The following is a 25210-nucleotide window of genomic DNA, read 5'->3' as shown; positions in this document are numbered from 1 at the left end:
CCATAGTCTACTGACGTTATCTTTGATTTTTCCCCATTTAAACAGACAAAATGATAACGGTCTGATAAGTACGATCTAAATCAGTCAAAAAGAAAAGGATTATTAGGCAATAGGGAAGCGGCAATCGATACTCATTATCAGCAATCCAGCAATCCTGTCAATCCAATGGCGGGTACCACACCATTCAGAATCACTAATAAATTCCAGCTAAATACCATCATTTTAAACAAAAGCCCAGCTTTATGTTCAGATTATGTGCAATAATGGGAACATGGAACTTTTTGGAGAAAGTTTTAACAAGCTTACTGTTCTATGATCTTAAATTTAACGACATGATATTCTGTCTGTTCCTCAAATAAAACAATTTAATGGCTTCAGAAGACTTGGGATATAATGCACTAAACCTTCTGAGGTGATTTTTGTCATTTTAGAGCTCGACAGTAGCAACCACGGGTTACAAACAGTATCGATTTTTGAAATTTAATTTACTGACCGATACGGAGTCCGGCAAAAAAAGGTCTGTATTGGACCGATGCTGATAATGAGTAACGATTGCCGCTTCCCTATTGCCTAATAACCCTTTTCTCATTGACTCATTAATCTCCTGAGGGTATGACATCCTCACAGTTTTAAAGATCACTTTTTAAGAACTTGAAAATAATTAGAAGTTCTGATGTGAACATGAGGATTGTTAGCTAAAAGTCAAAGTCCCATCTGTGCTTTTATGGGAATGCAGTCTCACACTAATTTACTAAGTATCACGACCCCTTTTCACGAACAAACACAATGTGATATATGTTTCCAGGTTGAATCACAAGTCAGCATTGTGTGTTGATAATACTAAAAGGGGAACTTGGCAACTATTTCAACTTAATAAAACCGTTTAGAAATCATTTGGATGGTTTAATAACCTGTTCTGGTGAGAATGGTGACTTTCCCCGCTCCCCCCAACGTTCCCAGGCGGAAAACCAACCTTGCAACGTGAGGACTAACGTCCCAGTAAGTTGGAAAAAGGAAGTCTCGTGAGAACGAGCGAGAAACACAAACTCCTTTACGGCAATTCGACATAAACACACAGGCCATATGATACTGTGTATGATGTATTACCCACCTCGGTAGACATAGCTCCAAACGATAAAGCTGGCCGGCTCCGATAATAAGAAATAGACATGAGCAGCGGTAGAAAGGGGGAGGAGGGGCCGCAAGTGAGTTTTTTTACAACAGTGTTGTGAAATTTACGCCTCACAGCTGTAGGGGGAGATCGTTGAGACAATATGCGACAACAAAAGTAAAAATCAGTGAAGAAATGGCTAGAGTTGCCAAGTTCCCCTTTACATTTTTTTGCATCCAGCTCCTTCTGCTTGAAAATTGGGATACGTCACACAGGCATGGGAAATGGAAGATTTTTTAGTGTGTCCAGCTGGTAAAACGTGTAGATAGAGCGGCTGTTAGTAGACGACTGGCTAATCACTGGCCCTACTCATGATGACTGTGCTTCTTGTTTAAAACTGTGCTGAGGTGCTATTTGGTCCTGGCATGACACGTTCATAGCTGGCCATGGGAATATGTGCCAAGGGCTTGTCTATTCAACGAGGACTTCTCTGAGGATCTGTCTCGAGGGCTTGTCTAGTTCTCCTGGTCTCCGTTCATGGGTGCCAGTCCACCATCTGATCTGAAAATGGACTGGATCTGACGGAAAGCAAATAAATATTAGCGTAGATGCCATAAGATGTGACAGGTACATCAGGTGTTACGGGGAGTGATTCCGGTTCTGGTTGACCTGATATATGCAGCCTAAGAGGCCGTTCACACAGAATGTTTTTTTCCATTCCACTGCACTACTTTTCCATTGTTTTTCAATGTAAACGCGCTAGACAGATGTCTTTAACCATTGCACTAGCATATCGCGTCTTTAGAGCATGACACAGCGTTCTAAAAAAAACGCAGCGCTAACGTTCAAGAAGTTTAACTTTTAAAAAATGCATCTCTACACCTTGCGCTTTTCTTCGTTCCACTGAGTAGCGTCTCACGTTTTTTGCTGTTCTGTCTGAACCAGCCTTAACAAACCCTTAAGGTAAATTGAATTATAGAAATGTGATAGTGTGTTACGTATGTGTATGCTAGGTCAAAGAGATTGGTCTAGAACTGGGCTAACTCTAGCAGCAGTATTTTACAATAATCTAGCCTTGAGGTCATGAACTCATGAAATAATTTTTCAAATGAAAGATTGCTATCAAAAAGCAAACCCATGCTCTTCAGGTTCAATAATTAAAACCTCTATTTTCTTCTGAATGTAGCAGTTGGAAGTTACTAATCCAGTTTTTAGTATCATTTATGCATGCCTTTAGTTTTGCAAATTGGTAAGTTTGTTTGGGCCTCGAGGAAATAAAGAGCTATACTATACAACTTAGCTCAAAAGGGAAATACGTATAATTATAACAGGTTAATGAAGTTTTCCTTCTCTCGAATACACACTTCTCAGATTCTTTAGGAAACATAACATGATTAAGAGAACAACCACTGAAACACTGGCGAGATCTGACCAAGAACAACTGAAAATAGCGGCTGGTAAACCACAACTGAGAACATCAGAGAATCAAAGATAAAACTTAGAGATGCATCTAAATACCTGATAGACGATTACTTGCATTGTGGAGCTCGGAGATTCTTAATGATTTCGTTTAGGAGTCAGCTGGAAGTTTTCGTCGAGTGCTTCCGGAGATTGGCTGGTCCACAGGGAATTGATGAAGTTAGCTGAAGGTAAAACTTCCGGAAGGTCGGACTTCAAGAGATGAGTCTCGGTCTCAAAGGATGAGCACTTAGAGGTATTAAATCTTGTTACAGCTCCTTAAGGACTTTATGTATTATGTAATAGGGGCCAGGGGTGAGTGGGATATAAACACGGAAATGTATGGAGCTGTGGAGCAAATAAAGCATATTTTCTGTTGATAACTTGATACAGCAGATCTACATGGTGTCAGAAGTGGTTAAATATGGCACAAGTTCTCTGCCACATTGATCCACTAATTATTGACAAGCCTTTAGTTGAGAACTGGAGCAAACTCAAAAAAGAATGGCGCGAATATTAAAATGCTGGTCTTTTATCAGACATATCGAAGAAGGTGCAGGCGTATACGCTGCTGAACTTAGCTTGCTCAGATGTAGTGGATAAATCAGAGGCTTTTACATTCACAGAGGAGGGAGAAGACAGAAGATTCCGACGTATTGTTGCAAAAGTTCGCTGAACTCTGCTTGCCCACAAAGAATATAATTATGGACAGACACGTCTTCAACACAACACACATTCCTGGTGAGTCCATTTAATTGTGTTTCCACTCTCAAAATACTTTAAGTGATGAGCTGATATGCAACTGCGTCGTTTGCAGGATTGAAGGTGACTGTTGAGGATGAAGTATGTGCTATACAAGATCAGCACTACTTTAGTTGCAACAGATCCCATTCCCTCTGATAAATTCAGCTGTTTTGCTTTCAATATGCAATGCAACTGTGGAAAATGGTACCACTGCAGATCTGCTCCATCACACAAAACCAGCACCCCAAGCTCAAAGTCGTGATTACCATGCCCTGCAAACTGCAGTGCAATTCAGAAACTCAAAATTTAACCGAGTGCATGAACTGAACACAACTCTAGATCCACCTGATGACACTTTCTATTGTGAAACAGTGGATGACATCACTCAGAAAGGTTAAAGTATTCACAACATTGCATGTGAAACATGGGTCTGGCCAAATAAAACTGAAGGTGGACACAGGTGCCAAATGCAACCTTATATCTGCCCAACAACTACACCTCATTCTACTCTCAGCTCACCGAAACACTGCTGAAAAAGTAAAGCTCATTACATATGGTGGACAAACTATCAATACTGAGGGCACCACAATGTTAGACTGTGAATAAGGCCAATTTAAATTCCATGTTGTGGATCTTAATGTGAGACCACTACTTGGATTGCACAACAGTATAGCAGTGGGTCTTATACAGTTAGGACCAGTTACAGTACTAAATCAAGAAACAGAAGTATGGGAATTCAGTGATCTGTTTGACACAACAGTGCTTGGTTTCAGCATGGGGTTGTAGCAAACACACAAAGACGAATATGAAGGTCAATAGTACTTTCATAAGCTTCGCAGGAGATTCGAGGAACAGGTAAACGAAGAAAAGCAAATGCTGTGTTGACAGAACCGGGCTAATATGGTCGTACTTCCTGGTTCTGGCAAGAACTCTTGCGGCTGCGGTTTGGACCAGCTGTAGTTTGTTTATTAAGCATGCAGGGCAACCACCCAGTAGAGCATTACAATAATCTAGCCTTGAGGTCATGAACGCATAAACTAACTGTTCCGCTTTTTCGATGAAAGCATTTGTCGTAATTTGAATATATTTTTAAGATGGAAGAATGTGGTTTTACATATGCTAGAAATGTGGCTTTCAAATTAAAGATCAAAGAGCACACCCAGGTTCCTAACTGACGACGAAGACTTAACAGAGCAGCCATCAAGTGTTAGACGGTATTCTAGGTTATTACGTGAGGAAGTTTTTTGCCCAATAATTAGAAACTCTGTGTTTTCAGAATTTAGTAGTAGGAAATTACTAGTCATCCAAATTTTTATATCAGCTATGCATTCCGTTAATTTTGTAAATGTGTGCGTTTCTTCGGGGCGTGAAGAAATATAGAGCTGAGAAATCATCAGCATAACAGTGAAAACTAATGCCATGTTTCCTAATGATATCTCCTAAAGGTATCATGTACAGAGTGAACAGCAGTGGTCCTAGTACTGAGCCTTGTGGTACGCCATACTGAACTTGTGATCGATAAGACATCTCTTCATTTTCTGCTACAAACTGATAACGGTCAGATAAATATGATTTAAACCATGCTAATGCAATTCCACTAATGCCAACATAGTTTTCTAGTTAATTCAAAAGAATGTTGTGGTCAAGAATGATTAACACTAATAGAGAGATACAACCACGATCGGATGATAAGAGCAAATCATTTGTGACTCTATAATGAGAGCTGTCTCAGTACTATGATACAGTCTAAATCCTGACTGTAAATCCTCACAGATACCATTTCTTTCTAAAAAGGAACATACCTGTGAGGATATTGCCTTTTCTATTAATTTTGACAGAAAAGGTAGATTCGAGATCGGCCTATAATTGACTAATTCTGTAGGATCAAGTTGCATTTTTTTAACAAGCGGTTTAATCATAGCCAGCTTAAAGGTTTTTGGTACATATCCTAGTGACAAAGATGAATTAATGATGTTAAGAAGAGGATCTATGACTTCTGGAAGCATCTCTTTCAATAGTTTAGTTGGTATAGGGTCTAACATACATGTTGTTGATTTAGATGAATTAACGAGTTTAGAAAATTCTCCCTCTCCTATAGCAATGAATGAAGCAAAATTTTCCTCAGGGAGACTACACTGCACTCCCTGATGTGATACTGTAGTAGACGGTTGCATAGTTATAATTTTCTCTCTAATATTATTAATCTTGTAAGTAAAGACGTTCATAAAGTCATTACTGCTGTGCTGCTTGGAAACGTCCGGTGTTGGAGCTTTATTTTTCGTTAATTTAGGTATTCGAATAAATACCTAGGGTTGTGTTTGTTTTCTTCGAAAAGTGTTGAAAAATAAGCAGATCTAGCAGTTTTTAAGGCCTTTCTGTACGCAATCGAGCTCTCTCTCCATGAAATGCAAAAAACTCCTAATTTTGTTTTCTTCCAGCTACGCTCCATTTTTCTGGCTGCTCTCTTAAGGGCCCGAGTGTGCTCGTTGTACCACAGCGTTGGACTATATCATTTAATCTTCTTTAAGCGCAACAAAATTAGATAATATCAGATTTCTGCTTGATGAGTACGATATATTTTGCAATATAAATAACAAGGAATGATAGTAAATAGAGATTCAAAACAGAAAGCTATACCAAGCTTACAGATGCAAACCACACGGCAGCAAGGCAGACCGGAGCAATCCTCTAATCGAGTCTCTAATGATCAGGGTGTGTGTGAGACGAGTTAGTTAGATTCTCCAATTATGCATCGTACTATGGCAGTTAATCAGCGGGTTACGTCATTGTACGGGGAGTGTTCTCAATAAAGATATGAAAATCTATAACTGTTGTGCTGTGTTTGTGTTTGTCTATGGCTTTGGCTTTGACTTATGTAATTCAGGAAAAGAAAGAGTTCACTTCAACTACTTAGCAGCATCTGTGCTGGTTTCAGTGCCAGTGCAGATTAAAAATATATTCACTCACAAACCTATTAATAAATCATTTGAATTGTATTCACTGTAATCAATAATAATAATAAGACAATGATCTGACCTCATTCATTAAAAATGGATACAGACAAACTGCCGAAAGGAGATCAATATATATAAATGATACAAGTAAATTGCTATATTTAAAATGCTATATATGAATTCAATCACATTTTTATGGGTGGTACAAAATAACTAAAAATCTCAGATATAAATGTAGACAATCTGATGGTCTTTGCTCACATTTTGTATTTTCTACAACCTAGCCAACTGATCTATAAGAGCAGTTGCATCTGAAGAAACAGATCTGATAATGAAAATGACCTATAACAGATTAGAAAGATGAAAAAAATGTGTTGAGATTTCAGAAGGACAATTACCAGGATAAAAGCACAATACACTGTATAAAAAAAGTATAGTAAATTGTACAACGATTTACAAATAACTTCATGTATTATAAAATTATGTTTATATTTTTGTACTTGGGTGTGATTTCTGCTGTCTGGCCAGGTTTACTCTAGAATTTCCAGCAAGTCCACAAAAAAATTAATGTGATGGCCTTTTTCTGGGAAAATGAAATAATGGTGTTATAATAAACACGTAACTAGAGAACTGTAAAATGTCCAGGATTTTAAGAGTGAAGTCTTAAGATAAATTACTGCATTAAGATTACAGATAATTTTGGCTGGGAACTTAAGAATCAGAATCAGAAATGTGTAATTATGTGTAATTGTGTAAAAATGTGTAATTATGTGTAATTACGTCTGATTACTGTCTTAATTACTACTTACAGAGCGCAGTTCACTGTTTTACATAGAATTATTCAATAATGATTCACTTTTATGTCTAAACAGAACAGCAATCTTCTATAATATTGTATTTTATAGTACAGAAATAACTAACATTGATAAACAATAAAAGGTGTTGACTGATGGACATCACACTATTCAGGTTACTACTACTGTAAAACAAAATACAGTGTGGAAATGTAGCCAAGAATGTGAAAATTCACACTTAATGTTTATCTATATTATCTATCTATAATTCACACTTAATGTTTATCTATAGTATGAAAAATGTTTATATGATAGACAATCACACACAGTGGCACTCTCGTTGAAGAATGGAGATGTGAAATATGATGTGTTCATTAGTACACAACAAAAGCAGTATGAAGAAGTGGCCTTTGAGACAAGGACAGCAGCAGCAGTCTCTGTCAGCAAATGTTTATCTCAATGTTTTACTAATGACACTGTGTATCACATTTCAGTAAATGAGAGCGATTGGAGTGGGAAACATGATCCCTCATGAATCTGGCTGGCCAACTTGACTCTGTTCCAGTGTATTTTACGGCATAATGCCCCTGTAATCACATTTGACCAATTGGACATTAGTTCTGTTTATGAGAAGTGAATATTGACTGGAGCCTTACAAGCTAACTTTGGTAAATGTATATTGCACAGTCATTCTGCCTTTTCTAGCCCCATAACACAATTTAGTCTCCATTTGCACATAAAGCCAATATTGTAAAGTATACTTTTCCTTGAGACCTTTCACTGTATCACAAATGTAAATACATAATACAGATATCCATATAGTAGACATAAAAATGCATTAGCCTATTAAACACTTTATAATCTCACATTTTATCAAACATTATATTTTCATTGTGATATATTTGAGGTTCATGAAAAAAACAATACTATATTACAGTGTCTTGTTAAGCTTTAAGGTGTTACAGTGTAATTACACAAATAAGTACGGAGCAATATTAATAAACGACATTTGATTTAGGGTTAGTCGCTAGTCATTATATGTAATTTACTGTTATAATATAGTCAGTACATGTAACGTGTAATAAAGTGATACCCAGTGTCCATGCTATACATATTATATCATTATATAATAACTTTCAATAGCAAAGACAACTAGATTGGTTGCTAGGTGTTTGTTTACTGCACTTGTTCACCTCTAGATGTGGTTTGAGGAATCATTCATGTACCTTGCACAAATGATTATGGGACGAATAAAAAAAAACACTGACCTGTAAGAAGAAGCTCCTAAAAACAATTGCATGCTGTTCATTTATATTAGTTAGTCCATACTAATCTTATTAAATTGTAACATGAACTGTATAATGCAAAATGAAACAAAAGTCTCAAAAGTCATATGTTTGGTTCTTTGCCAGCAACAAAGCCTGACATGCGAGAGCATCAGGAGGGGTGTTTGGTTTGAGTTGGATCTGTCTATAATGGGTCCATTGAAACCCACAGAGAAACAGTGCCATGCATTTTTAATCAGGCGGCTTCTGAGGTCGCTTTCTCCTTTCTGAGGATGTGAATTATGAGCAAACCGTCAGAAAGACAATGACATTACCTCACGACAGGAAGACAGTGAGTTTAACTCATCGATCTGTGATTTTCACTTCCAATAATTGATGCAAGACAGAGCACCAGAACTGGGGGCTCGTACGGGATCGTGTGCTGTATGAAAAACAAGAAGAGAAGCAAATCTCTTGGATTATATTCTCTGTGGGGCTGCAGCAGATAATTCCTTCACTGGACCACATTCACTGGATGGTAGAAGCATGAGGATGAGGATATGGCTGAGTGTTGCGTGCGGCTTGATGAGCTGGTCCTGTGAGGCTGTGAGGAGTTGTGCAGAGATCCAGTGTGATGAAGATCAGCGATGCTGCACTCAGAACAACAGCATCACGACGGTCCACTGCTGCAAACTCCCTCTGCACGCTTTCCTCCACAACCTGGACTGGGTCGTCCGGAGGCTGTCGGGACTGCTGATCCTGCTGTTGCTCTTCGTGGTGGGTTACTTCATCCAGCGTGTGGTGTGTCCACGTCCCCGCCGTCAGACACACGAGGAGCCGTCGCTTCTGCACGGACACGCGTCCCAGGACTCCCTCACTGGAGACTTCAGCTCCCCGGTGCTGCTGCTTCCCACATACGACGAGGTGAAATATCTGCCCACATATGAGGAGATCATGATGGAGGGGAATAGAGACAATCTGAACTCGGAGGAAAGACGTACGACCTTGCAGACATCTAGAAGAGCCAGAAACTCTCTATAACTCACTGTGTTTGAATTGATTCAGCTAATGCATTTATAATAATGTGTCCTGCTTGTCATTAGCAGCGTTTCAAGACGTTTTTACATTAAGGTTTGTCTCTTACAATGAGTTTATCTCTAGACAGCTCTATCGCTTCCACACAAATATGAAAAAATGTGTTAGTAACTGATGTGTACAGTCTGCTGAGAATCTGAATATCAGATATTTTACAATCTAGTTACAGTAACAAGTTTATGAATATTTTGAATAAGAGACTTTTATCATCTACATCAAATGTTGTAAGGCATCTGAAAACCAACAGACAGAAGTTGAAATCAAAATGAATCAGTATTTAACTTATGTTAGCAAGCTAGCTTAGATAATGTGGACAGTGCACAACAGTTTTGATGCAAATTATTTTGTAAGCCTCATTGCTTAAACCAGCTGATACAGTGTCACTTGTCACTTAAGGTGTGGTTATGAGTACATCAGATGACCACCTTCCCCCTCTCTTAGTTCAGGACACCAGTCAAGGTCTTTACCTTCGCAGTATGAGAACACACTCAACGGGATCGAGGCTGTTCCATCATTTAGGACTAATGTAAAGTGGAGGCAGTTGTTCAGCTGATTTATCTGAAAGATTGGTGAGATTGCTAACTTGTAGAGCCTCTTCTGTATTATCAGCACAGGGAAGACACAAGTGTAATAAAATAAACTTTACTAACAAAAGATAAAGAAGAATGCCTAGCACAACTACTAAGTGAACACCATGAATTATAAAGGGATAAAGTCCATAAGACGCATAAAACACAAGGGATTAAGTTGAGTGTGGCTATGGAAGAGTTAAGGAAAGATAAACTGTTGTTTCTCTGAAACTAATGAGGTGAAGAACCTTATGCATCAAACAAATAAATAAAAGATTATTTGTTATTAACTAGCATCAGTTATATTACCTCTAATTAGTAGTTAAATTAACCAATTAAAGGAATAGTTCACTTAAAAAAAAAAAAAAAAAAAAATACACACAGAAGAAACCGCCACAATAATTAAGAGCATTGATTAAGAACACATTTATACATACTTAACCAAAAAACATCCAAATGTATTTTCATAATGAACGACAGTTACAGTATGTTACATGTTTGGACATCCTGTGTTCATTGGTTCTTTTCCCGCCACTCCTTAGTTGCCTTAATCAGTCACTGTCTCGTTAGTCTTGTCGCTGTGTCTTGTTTCTTTGATTGTGGGTGTATTTAAGCCCTGTGTTTTGTCCTTGTCGGTCGTCGTCGATGTTGGCCTGATTGTTTTTTGTGTTGTATGAGAGATTTCCTAGTATCTCGAGTATTTCTGTAAGTTTGAGTTTGATTAATAAAGACTGTTAGGGATGGGCAAATGAAGCCTCATGAAGCACTGAGGCTTTCCCCTGATTGTTCCGGGAAAAGATTCAAAGCTTCGAGAGTGTCGAAAACAGCGACACCATCTGTTGTTTAGTAAAAAATAAAGCAGCCACAACCCTGGGAAAGAAGCTTTGTCGGACGAAGCAGCCACCACAAATTCCCTAGATAGTTTCATGTTATATGCACAAATAAAAGCTTAAAAGTGCGTCTATGTGTATGTGTTGAGTTTTTTCTGTGATAAAATTTACCCATTCATTTACCCATTAAACTGTGGCATTTAATGTCATTATGAAATACACTTCATTGTCCCCGAAGGGGAAATTTGTGTTGGACTCAAGGTGTTTACATTGACAAAATCATTGGAAACATAAACAAAAAATTCTACACACAAAAATAAATAAGGTTATACCTACATATCTGAAATCTGTATCATCTTCCAGAAGGTAATAATTCAAATTCTGTGTCCAGAACATGCAATGGATCAGCCACGATTTTATGTGCTTCTCTCAGAACCAATTGTTCATACTATGACTCAAGTGACAAAAGTTATTTTCTCCCAATGGTATTCATCACTATTTTAACCAAGCGTGCAAGCTTCGACTTTACCTGAATTGTAGGGTTACCAAACCAAACCGTAATTCGATTCAATTCAATTCAAATTTATTTGTATAGCGCTTTTCACAATACACATTGTCTCAAAGCAGCTTTACAGAAATTGCATTTCGGAAATGTACATAGAAAAATACAGTTAGTTAATCAAGTATTAATTTATGGCATAACATATCGCCGGCTTTGAGTCGTCTCTTCACAGGCGTAGAGTCGTCTCTTCACAGGCGTTGGGGCATCTGAAGTCTCCGTGAGAGGCTGGATAAAAACTGGAGCTGACGAACGCTATTTACCTCGGGACTAGCGTCCCGAGATAACAGCAGAAAGGCAGATGGGAAATAATTAGCATAGCTGATGTTCATAATGTTAATGCATTCGAACTGATTCAGCAGTAGTATCAAAGGTTAAGCATTAAGTGAATGCTTGGTTAAAGAGATGCGTCTTTAATCTAGTTTTAAACTGGGACAGCGAGTCTGAGTCTCGTACAATATCAGGAAGGCTATTCCAGAGTTTAGGAGCTAAATGCGAGAACGCCCTCCCTCCTTTAGTGGACTTAGATATCCTAGGAATTACCAGAAGCCTCGAATTTAGTGATCTTAAAGAGCGCGATGGATTGTATGGCGATAGAAGGTCTGTTAAATACACAGGAGCTAAACCATTTAGGGCTTTATAGGTCAGTAGGAATACTTTGTAATTGATACGTAACTTAATAGGTAACCAGTGTAGAGATGATAAAATAGGTGTTATATGATCATATTTTCTTGATCTAGTAAGAACTCTAGCGGCTGCATTTTGCACTAACTGTAGCTTGTTGATTGAGGATGCAGTTAATAAAGGATGCCAGCTAATAAAGCATTACAGTAATCTAGTCTCGAGGTCATGAATGCATGAACTAACTTTTCTGCATCAGAAACAGATAGCATGTTGCGTAGCTTAGCAATGTTTCTAAGGTGGAAAAAGGCTGTTCTTGTAATATATGAAATATGATTTTCGAAAGTCAAGTTGCGGTCTAGTATAACACCCAGGTCTTTTACTGTAGTGGATAAAGTAACAGGACATCCTTCTAAATTAAAGTTGTATTGTAAGGGATTTTGTGGGTAGTTTTTTGGACCAATAAGTCGTACCTCCGTTTTATCTGAATTTAATAGCAGGAAATTACACGTCATCCAGCATTTTATATCATTTAGACACTCTGTCAATTTAGATAAGTTAGTGTTTTCATCTGGTCGTGATGAGATATATAATTGAGTGTCATCAGCATAACAGTGGAAATTAATTCCATGTTTTCTTATAATATTATCAAGTGGCAGCATATATATTGAGAATAGCAGAGGGCCTAACACCGATCCTTGCGGCACTCCATAGTCTACTGACGTTATCTTTGATTTTTCCCCATTTAAACAGACAAAATGGTAACGGTCTGATAAGTACGATCATTAACCAGCTTAATGCCTGTCCCTGAACATCAGTGTAGTTTTGTAGTCGGTCCAAGAGTATTTTATGATCGATAGTATCGAACGCAGCACTAAGATCGAGTAGAACTAGTATTGAGATACAGCCTTGGTCAGAAGCTAAAAGTAAATCATTTGTAATTTTAACTAGCGCAGTTTCTGTGCTATGATGCGGTCTGAATCCCGACTGGAATTTTTCATAGATATCATTTTCTTGTAAGAAAGAGCACAATTGAGCGGACACAATTTTTTCTAGTATTTTAGACATAAATGGAAGATTTGAGATGGGTCTGTAATTTGCTAAGTTATTTGGATCTTATTGCGGTTTCTTAATGAGAGGTTTTATTACTGCCAGCTTGAATATTTTTGGAACATGACCTAAAAATAAAGACGAGTTAATAATATTAAGAAGAGGCTCTTCGACTACAGGTAACACTTCTTTCAGTAGTTTAGTGGGTATTGGATCTAATAAACATGTTGTTGGTTTAGATGCAATGATAAGTTTATTTAGCTCTTCTTGTCCTATAGTTGTAAAGCGGTGTAGTTGTTCTAGAGGGGCCATAATTGAGGCTGAATCATAAGACATCATAGAGGATTGTATATTTACAATTGTGTATCAGATGCTTTCTATTTTCTCATTGAAGTAATTCATAAAATCATAACTACTATATTGTAATGGAATATTTTGCTCTGGTGATGTTTGTTTATTTGTTAGTCTAGCCACGGTGTTGAATAAAAACCTTGGATTATTTTGGTTATTTTCTATTAGTTTGTGGAGATGCTCAGCCCTGGCTGCTTTTAGAGTCTTTTTATAACGTACATACTGTCTTTCCACGCGATTCTAAAGACCTCTAAATTAGTTTGTTTCCATTTACGCTCTAAGTTACGAGTTTCTCTCTTGATTGCATGCGTAGCACTGTTGTACCATGGTGCTTTAGTTTTCTCTCTAACCTTTTTTAATCTAATTGGTGCAACAATATCTAATGTACTAGAGAAAATGGTGCTCAAACTGCTAGTCATTTCCTCTAGTTCATCTGTTTGTTTGGGTGCACTGCGCAGCTGAGATAGATCAGGTAAGCTATTTGAGAATCTATCTATAGTGGTTGGAAGGATTGTTCTGCCTGGTCTATAACGTGGCGCAACATGACAAATTTCAGCAGTACGTATTATACAAGTTACCATGTAATGATCAGTGAGATCATCACTTTGCGGTATAATATTTATATCAGTTGGATTGGTTCCATATGATATAATTAAATCTAGTGCATGATTTAGACGATGAGTGGGACCACTGACGGTTTGCGTGACCCCAAAGGAGTTTAATAAATCTGTAAACGCAGTCCCTAACGCATCATTTGTATTATCTACGTGTATGTTAAAGTCTCCAACAATTATTGCTTTATCGACATTGACCAATAGATCTGAGAGAAAGTATGCAAACTCTTTTAGGAAGTCAGCATAGGGCCCTGGAGGTCTATATAGGGTAGCCAAGGCTAGAGATAATATGGATTTGTTTCTTGCATCTAAGAGCGTAACATTTAGCACAAGTACTTCAAACGAATTAAACCTGTGACCTGTTTTCTGAGTAACATTAAGAATATCTCTATAGATTGTTGCAACACCGCCGCCACGACCGATCAGACGGGGCTCATGCTTATAACAGTATCCTGGTGGAGTAGACTCATTTAGACCGAAATAATCATTTGGTTTAAGCCAGGTTTCAGTAAGGCAAAGTACATCGAAACTATTATCTGTGACCATTTCATTTACAATAACCGCCTTAGGTGTGAGCGATCTAATGTTTAGAAGACCTAGCTTTAGAAATTGTTTTTGTTCACTGATATTTAGATTTTCTGGTTTAATTACAATAAGATTTTTGCTAGATCCTACACTAGATTTATTGTTTGGCCTCACTAAGCGAGGAATAGACACAGTTTCTATATAATGTTCTACACTACTTATATCAATTAAGTTGGGACAGCAAAGACTGTGATTTGGACTTTGACTTACTAGTCATACGGTGTGTAACGTCTTGGAGATGTTGTCCGACAGAACAGCCGCTCCGATTCTGCTGGGGTGCAGGCCATCAGCACGGTAGAGCCTAGGTCGCTCCCAGAACAGATTCCAATTATTTACAAAGAGCAGTTTCTGTTCATTACACCATGACATTAACCATTCATTTAGAGCAAATAATCTACTGAACCTTTCTTGTCCTAGTCGGTACGTGGGAAGCGGTCCAGACACGATGATCGTTGCTTCAGGCGATGTGCTGCGTACCGTCTCGATCAGGCTTCTGTAGTCCTTCTTCAGAACCTCCGTCTGCCGCAGCCTGATGTCGTTCGTCCCCGCGTGCAGCACAACAGCTCCGACGCGTTCGTCACCGTTCAGGATCTCGGGAATCTGTGCAGCGACATCAAGAACACGAGCACCAGGAAAGCAGTGAGTGCGCACCTTACGCTTACCTGAGGTAGCACGGACATGACGGACCATGGAAGTGCCGATGATCATGGCGGCGTCACGTTCCGGCTCGCGAAGAGGGGAGAAGCGGTTCCGGGTGGAGATCTCGAAGACCGGGAGGGGCGGGGAAGTCCTTGGTCTGGTCCTGGCTCGTGTCTTCCGCTGTGGGATCACCCAGGGTCCATGGTGTTGCCTCGGTGCCGGAGTGAATGAAGGCAGAGATGATCGCGTCCTCCTGGGCAGAGAAACGCACGGAGTAGACGAAGTCGGAGTCAAAAAGTTACTAACCACTGACTTGTGAGCATCGGCGCGTGATGTTTCAAGCGTTGATCGCCGATCTCGCAGCTCGGCTTGCTTCACCAGCAGAACACGGATCTGCTTCTCCACCGACTCCAGCTCCAATCGTACCGAAACCAGCTCGAATGTGTCCTCACCTGCACTCAGAGGTAACGTTAGACACACATCCGATATGTTCGCCATTATAACAGATGAACAGTAAATTAGTAGTGATACTACCAATATCACTACTAATTTAGGACTGAAATGATGGATATAACCCGTATCCTTTCAGTCAAACGGGTGTAAAATGAGAGGGTCGATAGGCGCGAGGCCACGCGTGAAATGCTAGCGGGCTAAAGGCTAGTAGCCGAGATTCGGAAAGTTGGATCTAAGTAGCGATATCAAAGCAATCCGATTGTTTTTTATAAGGAATAGTGTCGAGGATAAGTTCACATGATATAAAAATAGAAAGTGCTTGTTTATAAATGAGTGGTAAAGAAGAAAATCAGGGATTAATGAATCAATTCGACGGAGCTCCAAACACAAACACAGATCGCACGCGCATGCGCAAAAAAAAGTAATAAAAGATAATGCCATATCTGATTATGCTCTCTATAACTGCCTGATAGAACAACCACATACTTTTCTGGTCCACTCCATAAAGTCTAATGGCTCGTTTCCACTGAGCGGTACGGTACGGTACAGTTCCGTACGGTACGCAATTATTTGGTTTCCACTGTCAAAAGTTGTGAATGGTACCAAAAAGCCGAACCGTACCGTACCACTTTTTGATACGCGGTACTAAAGGGAGGAGCTAGACTCACTGCAGAACGCTGATTGGTTGACAGAGTATCATCACTTGCGCGTGCTATAAGGGGAATGACAACATAAGAAGCGCCATTTTTTAATATACAGTTGGAATATAATACTACGGTTATTCTTTCACGAAATGTAGTTTTAACAGTTTTTGAGGCGAGAATGTAGTTGTTTAAAGCTCAAATCTGCGGTTTATTTATAATGATTTATGATAATTTGATCCATTCCAGGCGATCACCGGGCGCTCGGCGCTCATGTTCCCCGCCTGGAACAGCCTTTCCTCGGCTAGTCGTTCTGACGTTTGCCGCTGACTCTGTAGTGGTAATTCGTCTTGTGTATATCTAACGGGTGATCTTTGGTCTCGTGAATCAATAATTCGTTCCCTGGCCAATCGTTTTGGCTGAGGGCTAAGTGAAGTTTCATATATTTAGGCTATAACGCTTTTCCGTTGTAACGTTAACGTTAGACTAGCGCTGAATTTGTATATTTGACTGAATTGATTGCTTTATTTCTTATTGTATAGCTTCTTGTAACGTTACCTTTTACTTATACTTTTATAATGGCTATTATTGATAAAACTGAAATTTAACAAAAAGCGATAGGGTTGAGGTTTGTCATTTTTTATTACAAGATTACCACTGTAATGTTGTTTATTGCAACATTTGTACAAATGCACATATTGCCTGGAATATGTTTAATATTTTTTTAAATTTAAACGAAAAGATGCAGGGTTGTGTTTTTCGTTTTGTTATAAATAGGCTAACTTTAAACATCCTGTGAATAATATAATCAAGTCTATACATTGCCTGAACCACATTTGTGTGCCTATAATGTTTAAAATTTATTTAAATGAAAACGAAAAGAGGCAGAGTGGTGTTTTATAACATATTTCGTTTTATTGTTGCCTAAAATGTACATGCAGAGCGAGCTGAGTGACGCTTTCACGAATGCGCTGTTGCATTTGGAGAATTACCGGACTCGCGTCCTCAGGAGTCCTTCTGCTGAGAATCTTACATACTTGGTATTGAGAAATGCCTAATTATGAGCCCGTCCCGAGCCCGATTTAAACCCGTCCGTTTTTTAATACGTGGGTCGTTATAACTGACGTTTTCAACTACTTTCTGTTACTTTCTCCCGCCCACAACATTTTTGTCCCGCTCCCGCCCGCAAATAGACTCTTTTTTTGTAGGCTACCTCCAAATACTTTCGCCTACGTGTCGCCACCATACACATCAGCATAAATGCTCCTGATAAAATATTTGTTATTAAAGCAACAACACACAAACCACTTAACATAAAAGCAAGCAGGCTGCTGAGTGCATGGTTTGGCATGACTGAATGCGCACAAAGTGCGCTCCCTTAAAAATTCCTAAAAAGCTGACATCAGTTCATCGCAATCTCACACATCTGTTATTATCAATGAAAATGACTGCACAATGAATCTTTCATAATATATAGGCCTACACTTTGTTTGTTATAATTAGAGTATTTGCCAGCATACAGAATTCAGCTCTGAACAAAAAGTCTGTTTTGAGCGGTGAGGAGAGTTTATTTTAAATGCTTCTGATTGGCCATTGCATTCAAGAAATCAACACATATGTCTGTGATTGGCTACACCGCTCAACGCTGCAAACATGTTATAAAAAGAAACTCTGGTCTGTAAATCGTTTCTATGTTGTTTTACTGTTCTTGTTGCTTTTCTGCTACATATGAATAAAAATGTATTCGTTTTTTGTTTTATTCATAGATATTTCTAGTTTGCGGGAGTCCCGCGAATCGTTTTATTCTCCCGCAACCCGCACACACACAGTGAGTGCATTACCGCCCGCGCCCGCGCTCGCGCTCGCACTCGGCCATCAAATCTAGTCCCGCGCCGCACTCTATAGCGTTGAGAGTGCACGTCTCTAGATCGGCGTCTCGCGCTCGCGCCATCCACTCAAAACGTAACGTTAGCCTACTACTTTTGGCCGGCGCGCAAGCCCAAACAAGTACGTGCAGCGTGCCTGTTGTTTTGTTTCCGGTCTAGCTATCCGGTGTGATGTTGTAGTTTTTCTAACGTTACTAGTTGTTGCAACATCATGTGAAAAAAAACTACAAAGTTTGCTAGGCCAAAAAGAGCGTTAATCTCGCGATAAAAAAATGTACGCCGTTAAAATGTGTTTGCGTTAACGCCATTAATAACGCGTTTAACTGACAGCACTAATATATATATCTTTTTATATATTTATCTTGTGCATAACCCCTCCCCATACAGTGGGGATCGCTTGAAGGCTTTCAAGAGTACCGATGCATATTAATATGCTGTGGCTGTGTGGGTAAAATACGTAAAAGTGCGACAACTGACCACCAAGGATTTATATTTATTCATGGGAAATGTAGGTATTATAAAAAAAAAAAATGCATGATTTTGGTGGTAGTTTGTTTTGACTAGGTAACGAGTTGTTAGCTAGCTAAGTGGCTCAGCTGGTAGCTTGCCAGCTGTTAGCCACGGCTCACGGCTAGCTGTCATTAATCTGGATTAGGCCTGTCGCGATAAATCAATTATCGTCAATAAATCAATTAATCGTACGATAAAAAACAATGAGCTCGATAATTTTTCCAACCGCGATAATTTCCATTTGCATGCTTGTTTGTTTTCCTCGTCTCTCTCTCTTTACCAAAGAGACTGGATGACAACTCTGTTTAAGACATAACCAACATATTTTACGTGAATACTCTCCAAAACATAAAGTTGTGTGTATTTGTCCATTCAGACACGAAACAGAGCTCAATTCATTACTCGCGCGCGCTGTACAGGGGTCTGTGGCTGCAAGCTTCGGGTCGGGTGTGTGCGCACAGAAAGATGAGACATGATACAATATGAGACATGCAGCGCATGCCAACTCGTGTCCTGCTGGGTAGATCTGCACGTTACAGTACAAATGTGCACATCTACCACAAACGGACTACATCAGTATCGTGACAGGCCTAATCTGGATAATGTTCTTTAATGTCAGATGTGTTTATACTAATTGAAAGAACATGAAGGGAAGGGAAACGAGGCGATTGTGACAGTTTGTTCTACACTTAACAGGCCCATCATTCACAGGCTCTTAATACTAAGCCAACATGGCCATTGGTAGTGGTGCAGGAGGCAGGGACTGTTGTCACGGCACACTGCACTTGTATGGCAGGGCTGGGAGAGGTGTGCTCCCACGCCGCAGCACTAATGTTCTCACCCTAGCTGCTGTTGAGCGCAGAGATGGACAGGCATGCACAGATAAAGCATGAGCATGGGAAGAGCCAAGGCAAAAACTTGTAAAAAATGATGAACTATCAAACATCTTTCAAAATAAGGAGAAAGATAAAAAACAAGACAAGCGCCATCACTTGAAAGCATCCACTGATGAACTCAAGCTGTTTTTTGAACAGCTCCACCACAGTGAAAACCAGGAGGCCATCCCTAAGAAAAGTGCCATTTTGTTAGTTGTTGAAGGCCATTCTATCAGATACATGCTCAAGACTGTACAGTTGGACATGCAACCACCTCTTCCTACTCTGTACTCAAGCACCAGGCTTGAATTTGATCTGCCCGCACTGCTGGAGGAGGCTGCTAGGATTTTGGGTAGCTGCATCTCACTCCTGAGCAGGTAAGATATGAAAAATACTTCTTTAACAGTGGTTCTCAAACTTTTTCTTGTCATTCCCCACCATGAAGGGTGGTAATTGTCAAGCTCCACTTGTAACACATCATGCTTTTTGTAATAATTACCATTACAACCATTTTGATGATTGGGTTATTTTTGGAGTGTTTGTTAGTTGATGAGAAGACAAGAGAGCAGAGAAAGTCCAGGGTATGGTTTGATCAGAGAGCAGGGAGAGGTACTGCATCAGCATTTCATGAGGCAGCCAGGACAAATAATTTTATCGCTGATAAAGAGAGTTTGCTATCCCCAGTCTTCTCGCTTTTCAACAGCAGCAACCAGGTATACTGTTTAGAAAGTAAGACATATTAACCAAGCATTTTTCTTGCAATTCTGTCATGAATACACTCATGATGTCATGATTCCTGTCTGGTGTTCTCCTTGTCTTTGTCGTGAGCTCTGGGGTATAGATATGAGAACGACTCAAAAGCAGAGGTGAGAAGTGAAGAAAGTTTATTACAAAACTTCGTGAACAATGTATCGTCCTTGTGACACAGTGAAATAAAGGTGAAGCCTCTCTGATAGGTGGTTCCGGTGAGGACAGCCCGCACTCATACGGACGTGTAGTGAGGAGGAGACCACCGACTGACAGGGACATATCAGGAATATCCAGCCAGAGACGAGAACAGGATCCAGCAGGCGAACAGACCTGCACCGATCCCCACGTCTAGGCTTCCTGAATCACAGATACTGGTAAGAGGAATCGCGAACACACACAGACAAGAAACGCACACGCGACATCAATACCACCGTCACAAGCTGCAGAAATGACAGGACCAAAACAAACAACAGAGAGGAACCGGTGACACACCCTGACCCGTGACAGTCTTGTGTGGACTTTTGTTATTTCCTGTTCTGTCTTTTCTTGTTTATTAGTCTCTCCAGGTGTTTCTAATTAGCCCCACCCCCTTGTTATCTTGTTTAGCTTGATTGCCTGTGTATTTAAACCTCTGTGCTTCAGTTGTTATTCGGTCGTTGTTGCTTGTAGTTGTTTGCTGTTCCTTGTTCCTTGTTCCTGTCCTGAGTTCCATGTACTGTTGTTCGCCCTGGATTATCTGTTAGTTTGATCAAAGTAGTGCTTGCAATTGGATTCTCTCTCCGCTTCATTCCTTCCTTATTGTTACAGAACGACTGACCCAAGATGAATCCAGCAGCATTAAAGGGGAATCTCCAGCCAAGTAGGCGGCTACGCCTGATCCTTATTCCCAGGATGGCCTCCACCGAGCCAGTATCTCCGGACAAGATGGCCGCCGCCGAGCCAGTGTCTATGGACAAGATGGCCGCCGCCGAGCCAGTGTCTCCGGACAAGATGGCCGCCGCCGAGCCAGTGTCTCTGGACAAGATGGCCACCGCCGAGCCAGTGTCTATGGACAAGATGGCCGCCCTGCCCGAGCCTTCACTGCTGGTCCCCTCCAGCCCAGAGCCTTCACCGCTGGTCCCGTCCAGCCCCGAGCCTTCCTTGCTTCTCCCGTCCAGCCCTGAGCCTTCCCCGCTGCTCCCATCCAGCCCCAAGCCTTACCGCTGGTCCCGTCCAGCCCCGAGCCTTCACCACAGACTCTCCACGTCCCGTCTGCCCAGCCGGAGACTGTCCACGTCCCGTCTGCCCAACCGGAGACTGTCCACGTCCCGTCTGCCCAGCCAGAGACTGTCCACGTCCCGTCTGTCCAGCCAGAGACTGTCCCGGGTCCCAGAACCTGTCCCGGTCCCAGAGCCTGTCCCAGAGCCTGTCCCCGAGTTCGTCACTCTCCACAAGAAAACTTTAGGGGAGACTATACGTCCTCGCCGTGGCCGCCCAATGGCCCACGGCTGCCCAAAAGATCTTCACCACCATTGCCGCCCGAATGGGTCTTCACCGCCATGGCTGTCTGCTCTGACCTGGCCGCCTGGACTGCCTGCTCCACCCTGGCTGTCTGCTCCGCCCTGGCCACCTGCACTGCCTGCTCCACCCTGGCCGCCTGCACAGCCTGCTCCACCCTGGCTGCCTGCAGGGCCTGCTCCGCCCTGGCCGCCTGAACTGCCTGCTCCACCCTGGCCGCCTGAACTGCCTGCTCCGCCCTGGCCGCCTGAACTGCCTGCTCCGCCCTGGCCGCCTGCACAGCCTGCTCCACCCTGGCTGCCTGCAGTGCCTGCTCTGCCCTGGCCGCCTGAACTGCCTGCTCCGCCCTGGCCGCCTGAACTGCATGCTCCGCCCTGGCCGCCTGAGCTGCCTGCTTCGCCCTGGCCGTCTACTCCGCCCTGGCCGCCTGAACTGCCTGCTCCGCTCTGGCCTCCCGTCCTACCGCAGTCTCCAGGCCCTCTTCCGCTCCACGGGCCTGGCCCTCCATACTGCCCCTGGGACCGCCTCAGCTCCACCACCCTCCTGGACTGTTTTCCTGAGGAGTGTCTTGAATCCGCTCATTAGGTGGGGGGCTATGTCATGATTCCTGTCTGGTGTTCTTCTTGCCTTGTGTGGACTTTTGTTATTTCCTGTTCGGTGCCATGTTTTGTAGTCCTTTGTAGTTTTTCTTGTTTATTAGTCTCTCTAGGTGTTTCTAATTAGCCACGCCCCCTTTTTATCTTGTTTAGCTTGTTTGCCTGTGTATTTAAACCTCTGTGCTTCAGTTGTTGTTTGTGGGTCGTTGTTGATTGTAGTTGTTTGCTGTTCCTTTTCCTGTCCTGAGTTCCATGTACTATTGTTCACCCTGGATTACCTTTTAGTTTCATTAAAGTAGTGCTTGCAATTGGATTCATTCCTGCCTCATCGTTACACATGAATACATACTGAATTATATTTTATGTAACCCTGCCATAGTATATTTGGTACAATAAAGGCTAGTTGGTTTTACATAAAGTTTGAAATATCTTTGCTTACAGACTTACATGTTTTCGTCAGATGGGCTCTGCAAAATGAAGACACTGCCAGGGAGTCGTACATGAAGGACATGCAAGATCTTCAGAACTTCAGCCTTACTGCATCAGGGCTCATTATCAACCCGGACCTACGATGGCTAGGAGCATCACCAGATGGTGTGGTGGCCTGTGATTGCCATGGAAGTGGTGTGCTTGAAATAAAATGTCCTTTTAATGCTAATGGCCGTGCTCTCAAGAAATGTGGCAGCAACCCACATTTTTGCCTTACTGTGACTGCGGAAGGTATGACCCTCAATCAAGATCATAGTAACATGTACCAACTGCAGACCAAAATGCTTCTCGCTGAGGTAATGTACGGAGATTTTTTTTTGGCCATGTTGTGGACACAATTTTGTTGTGGAGTTTGCCGGACAGTACTAGCTGTTTTAGAAGACATGGGAATTAATATTAAAGACTGTAGAGGCCAAGGCTACGACAACACGGCCAACATGTCAGACACTTTCAAAGGGTTACAAGCAGACATTAAAGAGATAAACCCACTAACTGAATGGATACCATGTGCTACACACACTCTATTTGGTGTTAATAGTGCAAATCATTGCTTTGAGACAGAGAATTTTTTTTCTCTTTTGTACAGATGCTTTTTACATTTGCATAAAAATCACCTCCCGTTGACCATAATTTAAGCAGGGCTTCAATTATGGTCCATAAAACCAAATGAAAACCAAAAATTAAACCAAATGAAATTCATTAAAACCAAATGAAAATCAGAGGATAGAGAGTTTGTAAAGTATGTTTGACATAAGATGGTCATCTCATGCGCAAGCAATCAAAGCTTTGAACTGAACTATGCCAAAATTCAGGAGTCGCTTGTGAAATGCTAAATGATGCTCAGAGGAATATCACTACTCATGATGAAGCAAGAGCGCTTAACAGAATAATGGAAAAGCTAGAGAATGCGGCAGGAATCAAGCGCATCTCCCCTGGAGTTCTTAGTCGAGCCCGCCACTTATCAGCCAATCAAAAAAAAAGAAAGGGCTACACAATAGCCAAATCAGAAAATAGCACTATTGTATCTGGGTAGGACTTAACGCAACAACCAATGAAAAAAAAGCATCTTCCGAAAGTTTCGTTCCCCCACAGAGGAAACCACTGGAGCTCGAGCGTCACTTTGAGCACAGAGTAAGTCATGATCTCCTTTACAACTTGTTTGACACAAACAATGACAACTTGACTGCTGTTAGAGAATGTTTGCCAGATAATTAGCATCAGTTTTTCATGAGTGTCTGTAACTTAGCCAACAGTTTTACAGCCTGTTCACTGACAACACCTGCTCAGAACAAGTAGTCTAGGCCTAGTCATATTTTTGTTATCACACGATGACTGACATATTGTATTGAAACACCCCCATTCCCGCGACCCGTCCAACCCGCCCCCCTTTGACCCCATGACGCGGTGGGGGAGTCACTCTTGCCTGTCTTCAAAACTTGAGAGCCCTGCATACTCCAACGATTCCAGGGAACAAGCACTGCTCTTCAGGCAGTTGATTTGGAAATTACGTTTTTGATTTGGTTGGTTCATTGAGGGTTTATGTGACAAGCTTACGTGATTAATTTGACGCCATTGAGAATGAGGCTAAAAATATGTCTCCAACAGTGTTGCAACAGTAGACAGCGGACACACGGAGACAACGAAAAAAAAAAACATGCAGATGAACCTACAGAACACGAGACAGCTGGACAGTCCACTCAGAAGTTATTCAGAACAGCTGTGTTCGTCACAGTTATTGACCGACTTGTTGCCGAAATGTGGGGTCATATATTCCTCCTGCGGACAGACCACTTGGTGTTTACTGTGCTTCTCTCGTCCAAGGTATTGATCAAGCTGGCCAGCGCGGTTACTGTGCTTTAACTATGATGTGATTTACCAGCATGGGGCTCAAAATAACACCACCGACTGTCTTTCTCGTCTGCCTTTGCCTACTTTGGCTGAAGACTGCTTGGATGCTTAACCTGAGTTTGTGGTGTTTATGTCTCCTGTGATGTCAGCTCTGTCCCCTGCTGAGTTTGCTTCTGCCTCCACTTCATGCTCTGAACTGAGAGCATTACGCTCACACTTAGCTCGCGGTTAGCCTTCCTCTTCAACTTCTGTGGACAATATTTTACGTCCATGCTTTCAAGTACGTGACAGACTGAGTGTGCAGCAGGATCATGTGTTCAGAGGATCACCTGTCACACATATTGGTAAAGTTATCTCATGAAGGTCCCCAGGGAATTGAGAGCACAAAACAGGGCCTTTGTGAACTGCACTGGTGGCCAGGCATTG

General features: G+C 41.2%; 1 protein-coding gene across 1 annotated transcript; it reads left to right on the top strand.

Moving 5' to 3' along the window:
* Nucleotides 1–8872: 8872 nt before the first annotated feature.
* c15h3orf80 (chromosome 15 C3orf80 homolog) lies at nucleotides 8873–9367 on the top strand. Its single transcript, XM_077197377.1, has one exon. The coding sequence runs from the start codon at nucleotides 8873–8875 to the stop codon at nucleotides 9365–9367; it is 495 nt and encodes a 164-aa protein (XP_077053492.1).
* The last annotated feature ends 15843 nt before the right edge of the window (nucleotides 9368–25210 follow it).

Source organism: Siphateles boraxobius, unplaced genomic scaffold (assembly GCF_051911475.1).
Source record: "Siphateles boraxobius isolate OS27281-9 unplaced genomic scaffold, OSU_SipBor_1 39, whole genome shotgun sequence".
Taxonomy (NCBI): domain Eukaryota; kingdom Metazoa; phylum Chordata; class Actinopteri; order Cypriniformes; family Leuciscidae; genus Siphateles; species Siphateles boraxobius.
The sequence above is the reverse complement of the archived record's forward strand: the minus strand, read 5'-3'. Positions and strand labels throughout refer to the sequence as shown.